We start from the raw sequence: 20829 nt of genomic DNA on the forward strand, positions 1-20829 counted from the left end.
ATTTCTGGGAATACTATAAAAAATGGCAGTGCCCCTTCTGACAATGAATGCTATTTAAGTTTGATTTCACCGACTTACAAAATCAAAATTACTTTCTACTGGTGGCAAAAATGTATATTATTGATGGACAATAGGATTTTGCATGACATTGCTTATAACATAACAATTTCACTGTTGGAAGCGAGGTGAAGGTCAATATAATATTGCTTGCAATATTAATGTCACTTCGACCCCCACCTTGTTTCCATGGAAGAAGTCGTTATGTTACAAGTTGTGTCGTGCAAAATCCTTTTGGCCATGATTCAAATACATACTTAACTAGTTTTGATTTTCTAACTTCATGAAAACAAACCATAAACTCAATAATTCTAACGGACTTTATCCTGTGACTTCACAATTTTCAAAAATGGCGGCGCCCTGTTTGAGAATATATGCTATTTAAGTTTGTTTTCACCAACTTACAAAATCCAAATTACTTTTCACTGGTAGTAAAATATGTATTTTATTGATAGACATAAGGATTTTACATGACATTGCTTATAACATAACAATTTTATTCCTGAAAGCAAGGCGGGGGTCAACATAATATTACTTACGATAATATTGTCACTTCGACAACAACCTCGCTTCCGAGGAAGACAGCGTTATATTCATGCAAAATCCTTTTGGTTAGCAATGTGCAGTAAGCAGTCTTGATTTTATAAACTTGATGAAACATGAACTCCATTTTCTATCCTGGAAATGTTGTAGGGGGCAAACCATCTGATTTAGTACATACCACAGGCTTCCACAACGCTCGCTTCGCGCACACTAACAACCAATTTCAGCACAAACTACGGTGTCCGGTGGAAATCTGTGCATAGTGACACCATCACCCGAACCAAGGAGCAATTGATGGCAACACAACAATTTGGCATGTCTTTGGTGAGGTCGAGAAATTAGTAAAATGACAAGCTTCCTACACATTTTCTATACAACTAACTGAAAATCGTTCCTTCTATGACATCACTGCTGGGCTCTGGCGACAGTGTTACGTAACCTGTTTGTGGTTTTGTTTGCGGGTGAGAGAGAAGCAGACAGCTTTTTAGCAACTTTTAAGCACTTGGTATTAATTAACCACAAGTTTTTTTTATAAAAAATGGTGTTCCGTTTATGACTAACCAGAAGCCTTTCATATGCAGTGGTAAAAAAAGTAGCAAAACATTGAGTTTATTCGTTCTTTAACTGTGAGGAAATACCGACTCCACACCACAGGACAAGCCAGCTGACTACGTACCCTGTCTGTGCCAAAGCTTTGTTTCACCCTGCATCTGTACCACTGCTGATCCTCAGAAAACTGAGCCCCATATATCTGCAAGATAACATGGTACTACATGGTATCTCACTAAGATGGGTGAGAATGAAATGTTGACAAAGCAAGAAAAGAAAACATTTCATAGTGACATAGAAATATTTGCGGCTAGTAAACTGTAACAACTACAGGTTCACTTTTCTTAAATATTACATATAGTGCACATGGAAGCATGGTGTTTGTGTCACAACCAACATTACTGTTCTCGAACTGAAGTAGTCCTTGCCGTGGACTACTACCAGTTTTACAGTGCTGGGCAACTGATGAACAGTTTGACAAGGACGCCTCATCCAGACATAGTTTACTCATTATGAACAGAGTCGTACCCTGTCATGGCACCTTCATGCTGAAAGCCAAGCCATCTGTCATTTAACTTCTTTAGTGTGACATTTGGTGCATCCAATCCTAATGGACAAATGCACCTACCAGACGGCTGGCCATTCAAATTCTCACCTTGTTCTGTTCTGGTACACCTGTGATCTTGGAGGCAGCAGCACACAGTGTCTGCAGCTGTTCTGTCATGTTTAGGAGATGCTGCATGTTGTCCTCCGTGACAATTTGTGCCCACAAGGAGTTGGCAGACTCAACATGGGTCACCATCACCATTTCCTGGTAGTCAAACAACAACAAAAAGTCTCCTCAACCATCACATGGTATGACAGTTTAAATCAACAAAGAATGACTACATAAAAAGCAGAAGTACAATCAATTACACATATTCTTCTTGATACATACAAGCAGCAGTTTCAACAGTTCTCTCCTCAACTTTTGATTGATACTGACTGTTTATCTTTCATAGACTTGTGTTGATAGATTTGTAATCACTGAATGGTGTAAGAAGCAGTGCGAAAGGCCTGTTGAGGGTGCTGGTGGCCTAGATTGCCTTGCTGTAGCAGGAAGAAAATAACCTCACCTCAAGTAAATCCTTTGATTGGTTGCTTGATGCACTTCCTGAAAGTAAAATCATCATGATCAGTGGTTTTGGTTTCACTCGAAAATCGTCGGGATAGCGAGACATCCGGTTAAATAGATCAAACAAGCAAAACGTGCAAATTCAGTGAAAGCAAAAAATTTTCATGTACAAATATCAATAATCATCAGTCAATAGTAATAATATATATAAGTGTACCGATAATACATGGAAGGTGGAATGCAGGTTACAAGCAGTCAGGTTGTCTTGGACGTAATCATGTAGTGTGTAGAGCTTCAGATGGTAAGTTAGGTGAAAAACGTAAATCAATGACAAAAGTTTTGTTTTGCCAATTGCATAATCTTTTTTCAAATTTAAAATGCCTAAACACATATGACATCACGTCGAACTTATGCTGTCTGCAGAAAGTAAACTACTGGACAGGATCACTTGACTTAGACCATGTGGCGGGCTATTTTTAACGTGCATCACGACAGATAGGTGTTGAGTTAGAAGTGTCATATACAGTACAATCAGTGTAATTTACCTTAATCCTACTTAACATGTGTTTTCATTACTGATGAGATGTTCTCACACACGCCAAATCCTGATGAACAACCCGAGTGACACACGTCACTAGTGTTTCGATGGCTATTTGATCAATTCACACCAAATGCCTTCGATAGATTAAGAATGAAATTACATAGTTGTGCAGTAAACGGTATCGACTTGACACATACACATGCACATTGCACAGATCTCTCTGTCCGGATAACTGGATCACTTTTCAATGGAAATGGTTTGAAAATTCGCCACCTGTGGATTTATGAGGAAACAGTCTCCAGTAAGTTATAGTTTCAATTACCTGAGTCTTCTTGAACATGTGACCTACAACCAAGAGAGAAATGTTCATGTGTCTTTACCCTGATCTGATTTCTGTCCGTACGGACCTTTGGACTTAATGCCGCCATCATCCTTGTTGAATCGGTCAGGTCCTGGTCTACAACATACCAAGTAGAACAAATCATGACTCCATTCATCCCATGTGAAAACCTTCCATAATTGGTGAGCTTGGGCAACACTAATCATGAGCTTGGGCAACACTAATCATGAGGTGAGGTGAGGTGAGGTGAGGTGAGGTGAGGTGAGGTGAGGTGAGGTGAGGTGAGGGGAGAGGAGAGGAGAGGAGAGGAGAGGAGAGGAGAGGAGAGGTGCATGCATGCATCTGACTGCTCATTTTCCTTTGGACTAATGCTGGGTTTAAAGATAGCCCTGATCATACGTACTGTAATGTACATGGTGGGCGAGCTGGCTAAGGCGCCAGGCTAGTGATCCAGTGAGATGACGTGTCGGGATCGAGCCCACCTGTGACTGAGTGTAAAAACCTTGGAGTCAACTTTGTGTGCAGACTCTTTCAGTGTTGTCACAACCCCTAGTATACAGTACACAACCCTGTGCACTTAAAAGAACCCACAAAACCGTTGGTATATGACCAGATGGTGGCCACATGAATACGTGCAAACACCCAGCTGTGAATGGGTACCTCGTTAGGATGAGAGAGAGAGCCTCAATAAACTCGATGCGCCAAGTGGCAGCAAGAGTTGTATACTCCCCAGGGAGTTGAGATTGAAATATGATGTGCTGTTGAGATTGACATCCAGTGATCGAGGGCAAAATACCAGCGTCTTGAGCATGCACTAGTGCGTGGATATGCGCTGCGCTACATAAATATCCTATATCTGTCGGTCTGTCTAATGTTAGTAACTCAAATATGTTCAGTATCCGTATTGGAAGTAACATTCTAAATATCAATCCAGATGTATATGATACAGGGTACAAATTCTGCAGGAAAATCACATCACAACAAACAGGATAACATATCCATATAACATACTTCTTTCTTGGCTCAGCTTTCCTCACAACAACTTTGGTCCCGTTTATATCAATATTCTGACACTCTGCAACTGCCTTTTCCGCATCTTCTAAGCACAAAAACTTAACATAGCTGAAAAAGAAAACAAGAGCTGATTTCATTCCTAACATATCAAACGAGTTAAAGCGTCATCCAGGATACTTGTATGATCAGCTTACTACACACACAATGCATAATTTCAATTTTTAGTTATCTTTCTGATACTTTCAAAAAGCCTTTCAAGGAACACCACAAACAAAACTTATCACAAGCTTACTGCCATTTCGTGATCTGGAAATACTGTGCCACAGAGGCTTCATCCTTAATCAAAAGTCTTCTGCACTGTTTTCACGATTAGTATCATGAGTATGATAGAGAATATGGTTAGAGATCATGAACCCTTACGCCAGCTTCTTGCCATCTGTGTTGCTGTCACGGACAATGACAGCATGAACCTCTCCAAACTTTGTGAAGTACTTGGACACCTTTTTCTGTACAAGAAAACGAGGGATGAACTTTGCATGTGTAGAAAAGTGATAATTATGTAAGTATCTATTCATGGTACTAATAGTAGATATGATTCTTCATAGAGTACATATATTCCAGATAATGTATCAGAATATGTTGATCCGTGTGTCTGTTCTTGAACTCAAATGTTGGGTCTTAGTGTCCGCTCTAGCCTAATGCTGGGCAACTTAAGTCAGACAGTAGAAGTGTTGCATCTAGGAATTACCAAATGTGGGTTATGCAACTCATCAACTTTTCAAATGTGGGTATCCAGAGTTGTAAGAATCTTAACAAAATGAGACTTGAAGCATTTCGCAATTTCCATCAGCATGTGCTGGCATTCTTATCGTTTCTTAGGCTTGCACATCACTGCTATTGAGAAAACATTCAAAGTCCCACTTGTTGAAACTTTCTGTAATATTTTTTACTAAGCTGACTCGTGAGTGCCATGTTTGAGAACGCCATTAGTTCTGCTCACTGTCATTGGTCGAGTCACTATGCGTGATATCTGACAGCCAATCAGAACTATTACTTCTCGCCATGTATTAACGTTGTATATATTTCAAGCATTGGGTTTTTCCTAAATATGTTTGTCTTTTATTTCAAATAATCGATACTAAATTTAACCATAATTTCCTGGAGATAATAACCATAACGCTTACACTTCATTAGTACAAAACTGCATACATAATATTAATTTTGCGTGACATGTGGCACATCAAAAATTAAAACTGTGTTTTGCTAACTGAAACTGAGTAAATTGCGCAATTACGCTGTCCAGATGCAACACTGCAGTAGTACTGGGAATAGCAGTAGAGGACCGCAACAGGGCCTTGGACCCATAAACAGTCACATCAGCTCAAACAGCCACAATAAATGGAGTCGAGTTTGGTGCAAATCTAGTTCCAGAAGACCAAAAGTGGTGTAATGGATATAGAAAAAAATGCCAGGAATAAAGCTATCGTGCGAAGCCTATGCCAAGATTCGATCAGGTCGTTTGTCCCTTCGGGAAGCAAAGAGGAACTCTTTCTTCGAGGCTGTGGAGCCAAGGTGGCTATTTGGAGGCTCCTAGGTCCTGTTGCACCACTGCGGCCCTCTACAGCTATTCCCTGTGGTACTCAGGTTAGTGCATCTGTTTATTTACCCCTATGCCCAACACAGAGACAGCATAAAAATGAGGTGAAATGACACATTTGGACTAACACCCACGCTGCCTACTGGAACCACGCTGAACACCAGTGCTTGTCAGTAATCTGACCCTCCTTTAACCACATGGTTTGGAAACTACAGATGCAGCCGGACATACTGAAAATTGGGTAAGCCTTGTTTGGTTCACAAACTCCATATATTTTGTGGTTATTTCCATATCAACAAGAATTGTTGGAGGGTGTCATACTGACTGCTTGATAACACCTTTAGTTTTGCTGCTGCTGAAAGATCCAAAAAGTTTGGGACTGTTCTAGCATTTGGCCTTGGATTATATTATTCAGTTTGATGAAATCAAGGTTGTGGATGTAATATTGTTTGGCTCAAGAAATTCTTAAAAAGAAGCATAATTAAAACACAGTTATCACTTATTCATGACAAAATATACATTGCTGTAAAAAAATAAATAAGCAAAGTTCTAAATATATAATTGAGAATGAACAGTGAAATATTTTGTACTTGGGTTTGCTTCCTTCATCCTGGAGACAGAACCCAGTCAAAGCCAGTAGGTGTGCACTTTAGTCTCACCAAGTGTTTCACTAGATGGTTTCTTTGCTGATACAAAAATGGCTCATTCCGACCACCTATACAGATGATCTGTTGACAGGCATTTTAGAAGTCTGGTGAATTATAAGAAAGTAAGATTCTCTAAGGATAACAACTTCTCTTCTTGTATATGAGGCTACATTTCTGTATGGATTCATATACTGTTGTAAACGGAATAAGAATCTAATTCCATACTGAAACGTTGCATCATATACTGTTGAAGTTGTTATCCATAGAGGATGTATATTAAGAGATGTTGGGTTTTGTAAACACATGCTTTACATTCAATCCAATCAACAAACACTGATATGGCTAACACCTTTGTGGCTGGAAACTGCCATTGTTCATGTACAAAGCAGGACTTGAATCTGACAATCTGCATTTGCACCAGTTTCCGTCCGATCCAGTCATCCAAGAAAAATGGATGCAGTCCGATTGGAAACCACAGACATAATAACTTGTCGTGTGTACAAGTATCACATCTGCCTGTCTGTGTAATTACATAATGTGACAGATCGAACTGAATGTGCATGAGCCATAAATCAATGTTTTGTTTATGGTGCATCTAGCATGTTAGGTGTTAATTTCAAATTACATGTGGCAAATGACTGAATGACTGTATTGCACATTGTCACTAGCAGCAACGCAGGCAGACACACAGCTGTCAATTAAACTGCTGTTCATAATCAACACACTTTCCAAAGACATTTAGAAAAACATTTCACTTTTTAACCTGAGCAATCTTTAACAATGAAATTAGCATTTCTAATGCTACCTTTTCTTGAAAACTTGATTTGCAAATTTATAACCAAGTATGTGACTAGTCTATTTTTATTACTGCAGACCAAAGATGCTTGTAATCATATGAAATTTCTCTTGTTCTCCAACTTCGACCACAGCAGTAATCCTTGCATGCATCACTTGCTGTGTTTTCTCAAGTCGCCTTCCCCATTCAAAAGCTCTGCAAACCTAATCACTGCAAGTGCGCTATGCGTGGAGCGCAGCACAGCTGTTGAAAACACTTTCCACCCCAGCCCTCAGGTGAAAATTGACTTGTTTGAATTCCGATTTCCAGGGTTCTTTTTAATCCCTTTCATTTTCAACTTTTAAGTTGAATTTGCATTTTTGATAATTTGTTACTGTGAGTCCAGGGGTTGTGAAAGGCAGGGCCCATGGGCCATTTTGTACATTAGAATAAAAAATAGCCCATTAAAAGTTTTGATGTTTACTACTGATGCAAAGACAGAGGCCCATTCTAAATTCAGAAAGAAAATGGCTAATAATCCTGAAAATGGTCGGTCCATTGTCAAAGTTTCCTGTCCCAATCCCTGCAAGTCTATACTGAAAGGTATCAGAATCTGAAAAGTTGTGTGGAAGGCCTCACTCAAAGCATATGTACAAACAAGACCTTGGAATCCTGGGGTAAAGTAGTTCCTGGGGTAGTTCCTCAGATGCACACAATGATGCTGCGATAGTCAGCAAACATGAGACATAGTGACCATCATCAGCTACTGACAGTGAGAGAGTGAGAGAGAGTGAGTGAGAGAGAGAGAGAAAGAGAGAGAGAGAAAGAGAGAGAGAGAGAGAGAGAGAGAGAGAGAGAGAGAGAGAGAGAGTTTATGTTTAGATTGAAGTCACACTCAGCAAAATTCCAAAATATATATATGTGGCAGTCTGTAAATAATGGATTCTTAACCAGACAATTCAACAGCATGAACATCGATCTACACTCATATTTTGATAATAGCGATGTTGTCAATTGATATGATTGACAACACATTTAGCAGCCAATATTCATAACACATCATTACACTATTGGCACATTCCACTCTTTACGACGCATAGTGAAATTACGGGGAGTATCCTGGTTGGGGCAGTATTCTAATCTAAAAAAATACACAGCATGCTGAAACCAACATAACATAAGCTTTTATTACGAGGGTTGGCTGAAAAGTTCTCAGCCTGAGTGGTTTTTCCCCACCAGGTAGAGACAGGTGTTTGCCACCAATGAGGACAATCATTTAGTGAATCATAGACACAAGAACTACAAACGTACTAATAGTTTTATCTCAACTACAGCTCTTTTGGTAAACCTACCCTCTGAAATCATCAGAAATGGACAAAACTGAATACAGGGCAGTCATCAAGTACTTGCAAAAGAAAGGGATGTCCCCAACACAGATACATGCTGACATGGTCTCCACTCTAGGGGATGATGCGCCTTCATTTTCCACAGTAAAGAAGTGGGCTGCAGAATTTAAGCGTGGCAGACAAAGCCTTGATGATGACCCACGCTCAGGAAGGCCTTCAACAGCAACCACTCCAGAAAACATCACGCGAGTGCTCGATATGTTGATGGATGATCGGCGATTGACTACTCGACATATTGCTAGTGTAGTGGGCATCTCTCACGAGACGGTTGAGCATATTATCACCAACGATGGGTGCCAAAGCTATTGACAGCAGAACAGAAACGTGTCAGGTTCCAGACGTCCCTTGACAATTTGTGTCGTTTTGAAGCAGATCCCGATGATTTTGTGGCACGATTTGTAACCATGGATGAGACCTGGATACATCACTTTCAACCAGAAACAAAACTACAGTCAAAACAGTGGAAGCATCCTGATTCACCAGCTCCGAAGAAAGCCAAGTCTGTTCCTTCAGCTGGAAAGGTGATGGCATCAGTCTTTTGGGATTCCAGGGGTATTCTGCTCATTGATTATCCTGAAAAAGGTCAAACTATCAACGGCAGATACTATGCTTATCTACTTAACCAGTTGCGAGATGCAATCAAAGCCAAACGACAAGGGATGATCGCTAAAGGTGTCCTCTTCCACCAAGACAATGCGCCTGTTCACAAATCGGTGATGGCGATGTCAACAATACACGATTGTGGCTTTGAACTCATTGACCATCCTCCTTATTCACCTGATTTGGCTCCTTCTGACTTCCACCTGTTCCCCAAAATGAAAAAGGAACTCGCCGGCCGCCATTTTGCAAGTAATGATGACGTCATTTCCGCTGTGACTAATTTTTTTAGGGTAGCTGAAGAAGATTTCTTCCTGACCGGGATTCGGGCCTTGCAGCATCGCTGGCAAAAGTGTGTGGACTTGGAAGGGGACTATGTAGAAAAATAAATTACAAAGGTGGACTTTGTAACTTTTTTTTCACAGTGAGGCTTAGAACTTTTCAGCCAACCCTCGTATAACCTTGATAACCTCCAAATATTGCATCTACAAATATTTTAGTGGGTAAACATGGATAGTGGTCTCCCAATGTACTTATGCATGGAGCCATATTGTTGTTTTATACAGGTAACTGCTGCACAACTTTATATAATGATGATCATGAACATGAGAAGAAACATAATTCCAAGGAAATATCATCTACAACTCCACAGGTTTGCAGAGCTCCAGAGAAGTTTTTGGCCATGTCGGTATGATAGTATTGATATACATACTTTCGAAATAAAGGAGCATTTCCATTTTCAAGTGGCTATCTAAAACTATAGATACCAACCATTTTTCTCAATTATAGGTATTCATTTCAAATACTTGTGGCAATAGAATGAGACAAATCCACCCAAGAGTGCCAATTTATAGCTAATGCAGCTTTTTCCCAATGAGCTGAAAGGAATAATACATTCCCTACTCTACATCTGTATTGGTGCTGAACAAGATACCAAGATGGCTAATAGATGATATAACAGCCATTCTTCACTCTAACAGATAGTGTTTTTCAAATAGAATGAAAACCTTGTACCCAATGTGTTGTTGTTTGTGAATAGCTCATGTTACATTTAAAATATCCCCCGCAATTGACCTGTGATTGTGAAACAGCACTTGCCTACTTATGCATACTGCAGTCCTCTCATGAAGTTGTTTTCTGTTGATATAAACCCAAAGTGTGTTTCTAACTATATATTAGGTTACCTCTTGTTTTCCCAGAATAACCGCATTTGAGGTTTTTGTTTTGGAGGGACAGGTTTTACTTTTCGCTTGAAAAACCACTTCCCAGGTTTTACTTTTTGTTAGTAAGACCGCTTCCCAGGTTTTACTTTTCATTAGTAAGACCTCTTCCCAGGTTTTACTTTTCCTAACTTTATATGAACATCAACATTCAAATCATAGATAAGTGTTTGAAATCAACTGAAAAATATCGTTCATGATTAAACTCATAGTCATAACACTAATGTTTTCCAAAGCGGGATTGGAACTGAAAATGTCAGATCCATAGGCAGACGCTTGACCGCATGGCCACCAGGCCGACGCAGGTTGTGGTCTTAAATCATTTACTTCTAGTTACTGTGATTAAATTGATTTTACATGCGCTTCAGTTATTGTTATGTAATTTTATGAAATGATCAACTACATTGTAATTACCCATCACTGACTGTATATATATGTTAGTGAAAGCACTTCTTGCTTCTGGTTCAAGTGGTAGACAAAGTAAAACCACTGGGGTCAGGAAATCCCTCCCCCTCCGGTTTTACATTGTCTACCAAAACCTTGGAGGCTTGTTTTCTCCTATACATGATGCGTTAAAAACTAGATATTTTCCATTCAGTGTGTGGAAGCTTTCAATCACACTTGCTCTCCATTATCCATTTGCTTATAGAAAGAAAACAGCTATTTGATTGGTTGCCATTTACATACGGGCCAAGGGTTAATAATTTGAACCATCTTTGGAATTCTTTTTCTGTACCACATTTTACTTGAGTTTAGCAGTATTCAAGATCGCAAATATTTAGAATTGGAACAAGAGTCATCAGAAGATGACATATTCCCCCTGCCCCGACATATTTGAAACAACAAATCATCTGTCAGTTACTTGATGTTTTTTTAGACTAAGTCTGAATTGTTTCCACAGAAATCATGAAAAAAATAAATGCCATAAATATGTAAACAGCAAAAGGCACAACTTCAAGATCTGTCTCATGTATCTGCCAAGATCTGTTGAAAGATCCTATTGCAGAAAAATACTGAACGATTTTTGAGTTCTGCTCCGGAAACGAAGCCCATCCCTCCAAAATGTATCCACAGACCGTGAAAATAATAAATCACAAGAACCTGTACATAGCAAAAGGCACCAGTTTGGGGTCTGGCAGACATATCTACCAAATTTTGCAGAAAACTACTGAACAGTTTTGGAGTTCAGCTCCGGAAACAAAGCCCATCCCTCCATTTTGAGACAAAGTCTGAAACGTTTTGATGGAAACCGAGAAAAACATAAACCACAAAAACCTGTACATTGCAAAAGGCACCACTTTGAGGTCTACCACACATATCAACCAAGTTTTGCAGAAAAACAGTGAACGGTTTTTGACTTCTTCTCCAGAAATGAAGCCCATCCCTCCAATTGGGATTAAGTCTGAAACGTTTTCATGGAAACCGACAAAATAATATATCACAAAAACCTGTAAAGAGCAAAAGACACCACTTTGGGATCTGCCACACATATCTACCAAGTTTTACTGACAGATATTAAGAAGTTTTTGAGATGTGCTACGCAAACGAAACACACCTCTCACTCTTAAGACAAAGTCTGAAACGTTTCCATGGAAACCAAGGAAATGATAAATCACAAAAACATGTAAATAGCAAAAGGCACCACTTTAGGCTCTGACTGATATATCTATCAACTTTTGCAGAAAAATAGTGAATGGTTTTTGAGTTCTGCTCTGGAAATGAAACCCACCCCACCATTAGACCAACACCAAAATGTTCCATGGAAAAACAAAAAAAAATAATGCAGTGGCATAACCAGGGAAAACTATGAAGGGGAGCAGCCACACCTTGAAAAGCCCCTTAACGTATGCCACGGATGGTTACGTAACAGTGTAGCCAATATGGTAGCAGCTTAGTATTTAAGATTGTGCCCGGTTTGTTTTCAACAGCTGATTAATAGTCGCTGAATGTTGTGACAACTGAAAGCCTACACACAGAAGATTAAGTTTTTTGTCACTTCAGCTTAAGTCAAATAATTGTTATCGGTGTCAGTATTAGTACAGTAGATTTGTAGTATGGTTTCAAGTCAGTATGTCATAGCTTACTGGCTTCCATTCTCGGTTCACCGCAAGAGTAGACTAAACTGTGCTGATAAAAAATTCTTTCACACATTTGTTTAATTTTTAGAAGGGAAATATACCTTTAGTTGAAAGGTATTGGCAAGTAATAGTGATAGGTTTATGACTTAAAAATATTTGTTAGGGTGTATTTGAGGAGTGTGAAAAATATGACACATTGCTGATCTGATCTGAACTTCTTTCTTTCTTGTTGATATTAATATTTGACAAAACTGGAAAGGTGTTTACAATGCTTTGTGATAGTTATAAACTTTCTGTTTTTGAGGGTGTGTGACCATGTCAGTCAACATTTTGTTAATGTCCATACCGCTCCCAACATGCAACAAGATATCTGAATTAATAATTAATGCAAACAACTGTCTCAAAGTAGTTTTTCTGTTAAAAAAAAGGACAGCTGATGTTAACACATGTGTTCTAGCAATAGTTTTGAATTCTTTAACATGTTTGGGGAGGGATGGCCATGGTGTATCATATATTCTTTCATTCATTTACATGTCTGATTGTTTTGTTCTTTTTGTTTCATTCATTCACATATAATTCTTGCCCTTCATTCATTCATACATTCATTCATTCATTGTAAAATTCTGACTGATACAATTACCTGGGTGAGGTACATTGCACTGGAAAATAACCAAGTTACTGTGTGCCTTGGAGCATGACATTAATTAGTACACATGTTAATTAGTACAAATGGTAAAAAACCCCAGAGGGTGACCTCTCCCTGTTGTAGATTATCCCTGGCATAGTTGATCATAAACTAGTAAAAGTATTTGCTTCTTGTCGTGCCAAAGGCCCAGCTTCCAGTGCCCACATGGTCACAAAGAATGGAGCTGATTTCTGATATCCCTACTGGCTAGCATCCAGTTATCGCCGGGTACCAATTATCGCCAACACCTGGCTGTAGTGCCTCCTCATACAGCTTTACTTGTACTTCTGTAGTATTTCACACATTGACACATCCAAACAACAATAGGTTACAAGAGTTAAAATTACTGTGAATATTTTACGTTGTAGACGTTACAAATATGAAATACAAATATATCTCGTCGGAAGACGAGAACCAAACACGTCAGGGTATGTCACGTGACCATAGTTTGTTGATGTGAAATTGAATGAAAATCATCCTGGCTGTATTGTGAATCTATGACTTTGACAATTCAGTCCATAAAAAGTGCAGATTTTAATTTGTCTGAACATACCCATAATGCCAACATTCAATCACTTAACTTTGAAGTGACCCATATTTCCATCTCTGTTACATGAAGATGACAAGAATTTTTTATGGATGATCAACTTCTTTATTGCAGGGTAGCGACGTTTCGGTATAGATTCTTATACCGTTTTCAAGCTTCGAAAATCATTGCAACCATTTTGTAGATATATAAAGACCTGAATTATTCACTGTATTAATATGGCTTTCTTACATCGAATTGCATTTTATAAATGGTATAACCTGTAAACACTGCATATAGTCTGTGATTTCTGCTGTCAAGAACTGGCATATGTAACCTGTCACCCGGATTTCTCATGTATAGGTTGATACCAAAATGGCGCGAAATGTCCATGTGATTAAAATTCTGGAAAATGACACTGCTGTGGGATGCCATCACACTCCTAGTATTTCTTGTCACATAATTACTCAACAATTTAAAAGACACATGCGTGAACCCGATGTTTAATTCACCTTGCCGACAAAAGTTCACAATCAAAGAGAAAACATCTAAACATACAATGAACCCTTCATCAAGTTCATGTTTGTTGTGTCAGTTTATGAAAACCGGTGTATTTTCATTTTGCAGTTGTGATGACTGTCAACATATCCGCGTACAGAGCAAATTGCTCAATGACCCCATTTTTCAGTGACCCCCATTACCTGGTCAGTATCAAGCGGCAGGTTACCAACAAACACATCATATGTTTGAACCTGCCAAGACCTTTGATTCTGCATTTTCTTCTTGTCACACAAACTTTGCTCGCAGAAATAGAACTCGTGCTTCCTGTTAGACCATGCGCATGCCCAGACATAGTCGAACGTCTACTGAAGCGGTCGTATAATCTATCTGATTGCAAGGAGGGATTCCGTTTGGCTCTGTTGAAGTGACAATCTTGGAAGGTTTTCGACTTAAGACAATAAAGTATATATTGGTAATAGCACGAATGACGATTTTAGTTAAAAGATATATGCGAAATAACGTTTTACTAAATAATATCATAGGTACATCTCCTCAGACGAGTGGTAGGGAAAAGGATATTGAGTAGGCATTGATCTGGCGATTAATACGTACACGTACATTGTATCTAATTCCGACTTGTGTACTAATCTCGTATAAAGTAACTGGGGTAAAAGTTCCATCACCAATATCACCCAAAAATGCTGAAAGATAAATACATCTCTTTCGACACTGACCGCGACGCCAGTACAGTAGAACAGAGACCATATGTGATGTACCGAAACAAAAGTCTCATTAACCTATTCATCAGACAATGACCTACTTTTCAGACGATCCGCATTTTCTCGTGTGAAAGTGTAAATTGACACCACAAACAACTCTGGTTAAACTTAATTCCAGTTCCTTGTTTCATAAGAAAATAGTATTTACAAATGAATTTTAATTTTAAACTTTACTTGCACCGTCATTCTCTACTTTATGTCGAGGTTGAGGCAGCATACCTTAACTGTGGAATCCCTGTCTGATGAGGTCGTAAAACGATTTACAATGCATCTGGCTCACTGGTTAATCCTGTTATGTGTTGTTTTGCGCTTATTGAGCGTAGTTCTGTAACGCACAATGAGGTTGATGTAATATCAGTTCCGTCAGAGACCCCAAAACTTTTCTAGCGGCAGGGCCTCGTTTTGATATTTCCACGATTTCCAGGTTTCCGTTTGTCAGAGCTCGCAGTACGACATAGCTTGCCGTACGACGAATTTACTAGAATTAGAAGGAGGTTAGAGTTGCAATATATAACTGCGTAGACTTATCAAATCACACTGATTAATATTTATGCATCCAGTTAAATGACATAGTCTAAAAATACTGGACTGGTTATCGCATTAAGCTGCTTAATAGGACAGAACCAAGTAAACAGGAAATGAGACTGTTCCGTAATCAATGTTTTGACATGCAAAAGGATGTTATCGGTCTCTTGTGTGGGTGCTTTAGTTTGTAAGGTTAGCTTGTTGCCATTAAAACATCATCTGTGATCCATCACTTTTGACTCACAAACCAATCCCCACGGCACCTTTTGAAGTTTAAATATTTACTTATGTCCCATAACACATTAGCAGAATATCGTGTCTTCGAAAAGTATGTATTTATGCCTAGTTAGACGAAGTAATGTAACTTGCAGCACATGTTGTTAACTAAAAAGTTATGCATGTCTGTGCTAGGGCTACAACGTCGTCTACTTCGTCGTCTTTGATGGAGATAGAAGTACGTTGCCATCCTTTGCTCGTTTCGCTCGCATGTAAGAAGACTTGTCATATTCTGTATGCTGCGCAACCCCATTTGCGCTACAGAACCACATTATTATGCCGTCCAAGCATGGAATATCTACATCATCTAATTGTACTTTGATCTCCATCCAAAGTAGAAATGTGCCAGTGCATTGAATATTCGTTTTAGCCTATAAAGTTTGCATATTAAACTATTCAGGTCATGCCTTGCAGTAAACGTAGTTTTATGAACTCTGTCACAGAGAACCAATGTAATCAACAAAACTATTGTCTCCACAGCGTCTCTGTACACGTGAGCACATACAGATACAACTGCTTCTCAGAGGACCCATTAAATATATATGACAGACAACACTTATGAAGGGAATGCTCGACAACCAGAAGTTTCCACCATCTCTGTCGGACGATATTCACATGATGTGACACTCGAACACTGTTCAGACAGGGGCTAACACACCTGAAGGTGCAGATGACAGAGACAGTGGAACAGTTGTGGCGTGTCACCGATATTACGACATTCCTGATAGAATTCAGAACCCATCTGATGTGATTCCTGTTTTACTATCAGTGTTAAGCGCTGCTACGCCTACAGATAAGCAGATAAACATTCACCTTGCATGTACCCGCCAGTAGCAAACACTAGAATGCTTTAGTCTGTGGTCAGGTTAAACATTTGCCTTCTGTTTGTGCATGTGTGTGATCTGTGTCAAGTGGTATCTTCACTTGTTCATCATGGAATCGTTGAATAAAGTTCATCAATATCTGGTCATACTGTCGGACATTTTCACATGAGACGCGGAAATGGTTCATTACAATGTTGGGTTGATACATATTACAAGAGTCCTTTCAGTCTTCATGTTTGATTAAAACATGTTCTTTTTAGAAGTACGAACGGTTGAGCGTATTCACACTATTTCAAAAGACTTTAGTAGAGTCATAGATAAAGACTTAAGTGATAGCAGTTCTATTTTTGTGGAGTGACCTATCACAAACCAGGGCATTAACAGAACGTGGCATACGGTTCGTCAGTACAGACCCAGACTTCAAACACTAAGCTACACTCCACTATGAGGTTTCTGATCCTGTCTGCTGTGTTTGGCCTTGCCCTGGGGCAACACCCCAAGGCTTGTTGTACTGACCGTCAGTTCGAGGCGGTCATGGGCCAGGTTGGGGGCAATGTCTACAACCACAATGGGCATCTCACACAGAACTGGCTAGATGTAAGTATGGTTTGGATTTGCTTTATTGTCTTACGCACCACACAGCAATATTCCAGCTACATGTCGGAAGTTTGTTTAACAGTCGAGACTGGACCAGTCAATCCAGTGATCAATAGCAGGAGCATCAATCTACGCAATTGAGCCTACGTCAGAGATCGTCTACCCAGAGAGCGGAAGGTCTGTGGTTCTATACCATTGTTATATTAATCTATCATTAACAGGCCACACGAGAGTTATATCACTGCTGTGGTTACGTGTAAGTATGTTATGTGTCTATGTGACGTCACTATGACATTGTATTTAGGTTATCAGAAGCTCCAAGGTACTACAACATCCACGAAAGGCAAAAGGAGTCCTGGAATTTGATCATGGTTCTTAGTTCTTAGTACCATCCCGGTACTAGCTTACCATCAACTTAAGTTCGCGCTATGATGTGACTGAAATATTGCACACGATTGCCTTCAACTAAATGTACTGATTGCAACAACATGTGATATCGTCCAGGGCTACAACAGGGTGCACTACGATGCCTACAGCGAGCTGATCGCTGTGGAGGCCCACCAGACCCTGATGAACGGAACAGTGACCGTGACGAACATTCTACTGGACTACCCCAACGTAAGAACATCCATACAGGATGTGTTCATTCAATAAGCTTGGTACTTGTGAGTTAAACATTACAATTCCATGAGCACCGTGACGATCATTTAACAGTCATTTAATAGCGTCTTAATCCCAGTAAATTAATTGACAGTAAACTCGGAAGTTCCAAACAATACATTAGTACGTTTGCACCTCTCTCGATTTCATTCATCTGAAAACAGACACATTAGTCATTTGTGACCTTCCATCTTTCTACGTATCTGATGTAACTATCCAGTGTTGCATCTGTTAAGTTGGCCTGAAACCCATCATCCCGTTTAACATGCTGTGTTAGTTATTCTATACTCTAGCGCCAAAGTCAGCATACAAGTTTTGATTTTCATATTCCTGCAGAAAAGGCAATATGTCCAAAACAGAGGCAGGTGCTACCACACACCCTTGACCACGAAAATGCGAGATCCGTGTGTTCCTGGTATGTAACATTTGTAAAACTATGGTCCCCCTTGAAAGACACATCGCGAAGGACTTGATTGCATTTACCGTTCAGGCTTCACTCCTTATCGCCCATGTGAATGTAGTTTTTTGTCATTGTTCAATAAATTCCTTTGATCAATATCTACAGTAATCTTTCTTTCAATTTGCAATGTACATAGACCGTAAGCCTTTGGACACATAAGTGTGAAATAACAGTAAATAGAATATTTTCGAGTAGTAGAAATACTTGATCTGCTAATTATCTCTCTGCCACCAGACACTGCCACGTTCATTGGGGAAACATACATGGGGTACGGCACGTCGAAGTTGGTTCTAAATAACTGGGAGTACCACCCCAAGAACACAGACCAGTCCCTCAAAGTGGCCCTCACGAAGGATGGATGCACGCCTATTGTCGAGTCTTTTGTGGGCCATATACCAACGGATGATGGGAAAGAGAGTATGTAAAACGACAAGTATTAGTAGTTGTTCACTGGTGACGAGGGAGCATGGGTTGATGTACCCTCGATGTCTGTTTATGTTCCCTGAGTCCGAAGGGCGAGGGGAACATATACAAACATCGAGATTTCATAAACCCATGGACCCCGAGGAACCAGTGAACAATATATTTATCTTACCGAACATATGAATGTTAATTTTGAACTGTTTGAAGCATGGGTGTCGGATTGTACACTTCAGCCAACCTGAGTGAATCAAACGATTCTTGTATCTTGCTGCTTTTCCCGCGGGTATTGTCTTTGTAAGGTCGCCGCGGAGTAATCCCCCTTCTTAATATTCACAGGAACTACAGGAATGTTTTGTCAAAATGCATTTAATGGAATGTGAGGCAAATCTTTTTGCTTTCAAACAGATTTAGAGTTTTCTCCCGTCCATCGAAATACATTCGCAAAACATCGGTAATTTCCATTCATCATGCGTGATTCAGTGTTATTCGAGAAAATGAAGTACCACCACGAAGTACTGAATGAGACGCCATTGGCTCCGGGGTACATTGAAATGTACCTCGCTTGTAAGTGGGGTATATTTAAAATAATTGAACAGCGCTAAGTCAGTCGGAAAACGACATTTTTGTGTGAGATAAACGTTACTGTAATAGATTGTGGCCTATAGATTGTGGCCTATAGATTGTGGTATCGAGTAACTGATATTGTGAACGATCGAGCCAGACCTCACGTTCAAGCATGGGCGCTTGGGATTATAGTGCGGCGCCACTGTGCTTGAAACAAAGGGCAGCAATGCTTCTTACCCTTATTCTATTCTGGATGCAGCATATTGTTCATCCTGTTCCTTGTCTCAAACGGTACTACTGTATGATATGGTTGCAAGAGAGCATTTACTACTTTACAAATCATGCTTGTTTCTGTATCCTTGACTTTATGATTTACCATTTGCAGTGATTGAGACAAACTTTGTGACAGTCTTCAGTGAGTTCCAAACTGGACTGAGAAATAGTGCCGTCTTTGATGTCCCACAATCCTGTCGGATGTCTGCTTCGGTGAGTGCACACCAATCGGACGTATTGTGTAGAGGTTGTATTTCTATTCCTGATTATTGATGGGAATGATATTTAAACTCAGATGCGAATACGGCTTTATCGAGTGACGATAGCCACGATTACCCGTCAGTTTTACGATCGGCGTGGTTTGTCTCTCACACCCTAGAAAATATATTTTGCTAATGAGTAGTGTTTGGAATTGGTTGAAATGTAGCAAATGATTATTGCTTCATTATTAAGGAGGAAAAATATTGGTCAGCGAAATTTTTCAGATTTTCCTATCCCGGTTGTAGTAAGGGGGTAGGGTGGGGGTTATGTGGAGGTTGGGTAGGGGAACCAAACGTTTGGCAATGCGCTTCTGCTGACTGTATAATGTATTTTCTCTTTTTTTGTTGGCCTTTGGCCTATTCAAGAAATAACCAAAAACATGTCTTTATTGCAAATATGTATAACCTGATACAGTGTACTACTTTAAAGTGATGACCAATATATCATGAACCTAAACTTCCTGGAGTCTTCAAGACTATTTTTCTAACTATATTAAAATAAGTCAAGCATCACTCCTTTAATCCGCTGTACTTGAAATAAGGTGTAGCATCTCGCCAAACGGGGATTTAGAGGTGTATGACTGTCATAAGTTTCTTTATTGCGAACATGTTCCTTGAACTTCTATTTCTTCACTTATTAGCAGTGGAATCCCATCTTGTGCACTACAGACGTAATTCTGAATACATTGTAATCATATTCAATACAATCAAGAAGTGCAATGTGGCTGAGTTTGGGATCCATCTCAGCATTTTCTGTGAGGTGTACTGGCTTTGCTGTCGTTGTTGTAACAAGATACATGTCTTAGAAAATAGACGGAGGTAATTTTCTTGACGCTAGTTTTCAAGGAATAAGTTAGTTTCCTGACTGACTGATTCAAACCATTTGTTTCAGCTTCCGAATCCAGTTGGCAGGTCCGTCCGTCACCTTCAAACATTGTTTTCCCAGTGATGACGCACAATCTGGTTACAGTATTCCCCCAATAAACACAACACTGATA

The 20829-nt window shown here is 39.6% G+C and overlaps 2 protein-coding genes across 2 annotated transcripts in view; one reads left to right on the forward strand and one right to left on the reverse strand.

The window, feature by feature from the left end:
• Positions 1-14520, reverse strand: part of LOC137285271 (serine/threonine-protein kinase 31-like) — a 37135-nt gene extending 22615 nt beyond the window's left edge. Inside the window, exons 1-7 of the mRNA XM_067817590.1 lie at positions 14391-14520; positions 4579-4664; positions 4156-4266; positions 3185-3261; positions 2265-2302; positions 1805-1960; positions 1277-1351 (exon numbers count right to left, since the gene is read on the reverse strand). Coding sequence (XP_067673691.1) covers positions 1277-1351; positions 1805-1960; positions 2265-2302; positions 3185-3261; positions 4156-4266; positions 4579-4664; positions 14391-14465 — 618 coding nt within the window. The 5' untranslated portion in view covers positions 14466-14520. The remainder of the gene's footprint in view (positions 1-1276; positions 1352-1804; positions 1961-2264; positions 2303-3184; positions 3262-4155; positions 4267-4578; positions 4665-14390) is intronic.
• Positions 14521-16931: 2411 nt separating this feature from the next.
• Positions 16932-20829, forward strand: LOC137284265 (uncharacterized). The gene is made up of 6 exons (XM_067816012.1): positions 16932-17191; positions 17696-17809; positions 18188-18266; positions 18546-18728; positions 19684-19784; positions 20724-20829. The coding sequence occupies exons 1-6, from the start codon at positions 17039-17041 to the stop codon at positions 20778-20780; spliced, it is 687 nt and encodes a 228-aa protein (XP_067672113.1). The 5' UTR covers positions 16932-17038; the 3' UTR covers positions 20781-20829.

The sequence above is a fragment of the Haliotis asinina genome, chromosome 5 (assembly GCF_037392515.1).
Source record: "Haliotis asinina isolate JCU_RB_2024 chromosome 5, JCU_Hal_asi_v2, whole genome shotgun sequence".
Lineage (NCBI taxonomy): Eukaryota > Metazoa > Mollusca > Gastropoda > Lepetellida > Haliotidae > Haliotis > Haliotis asinina.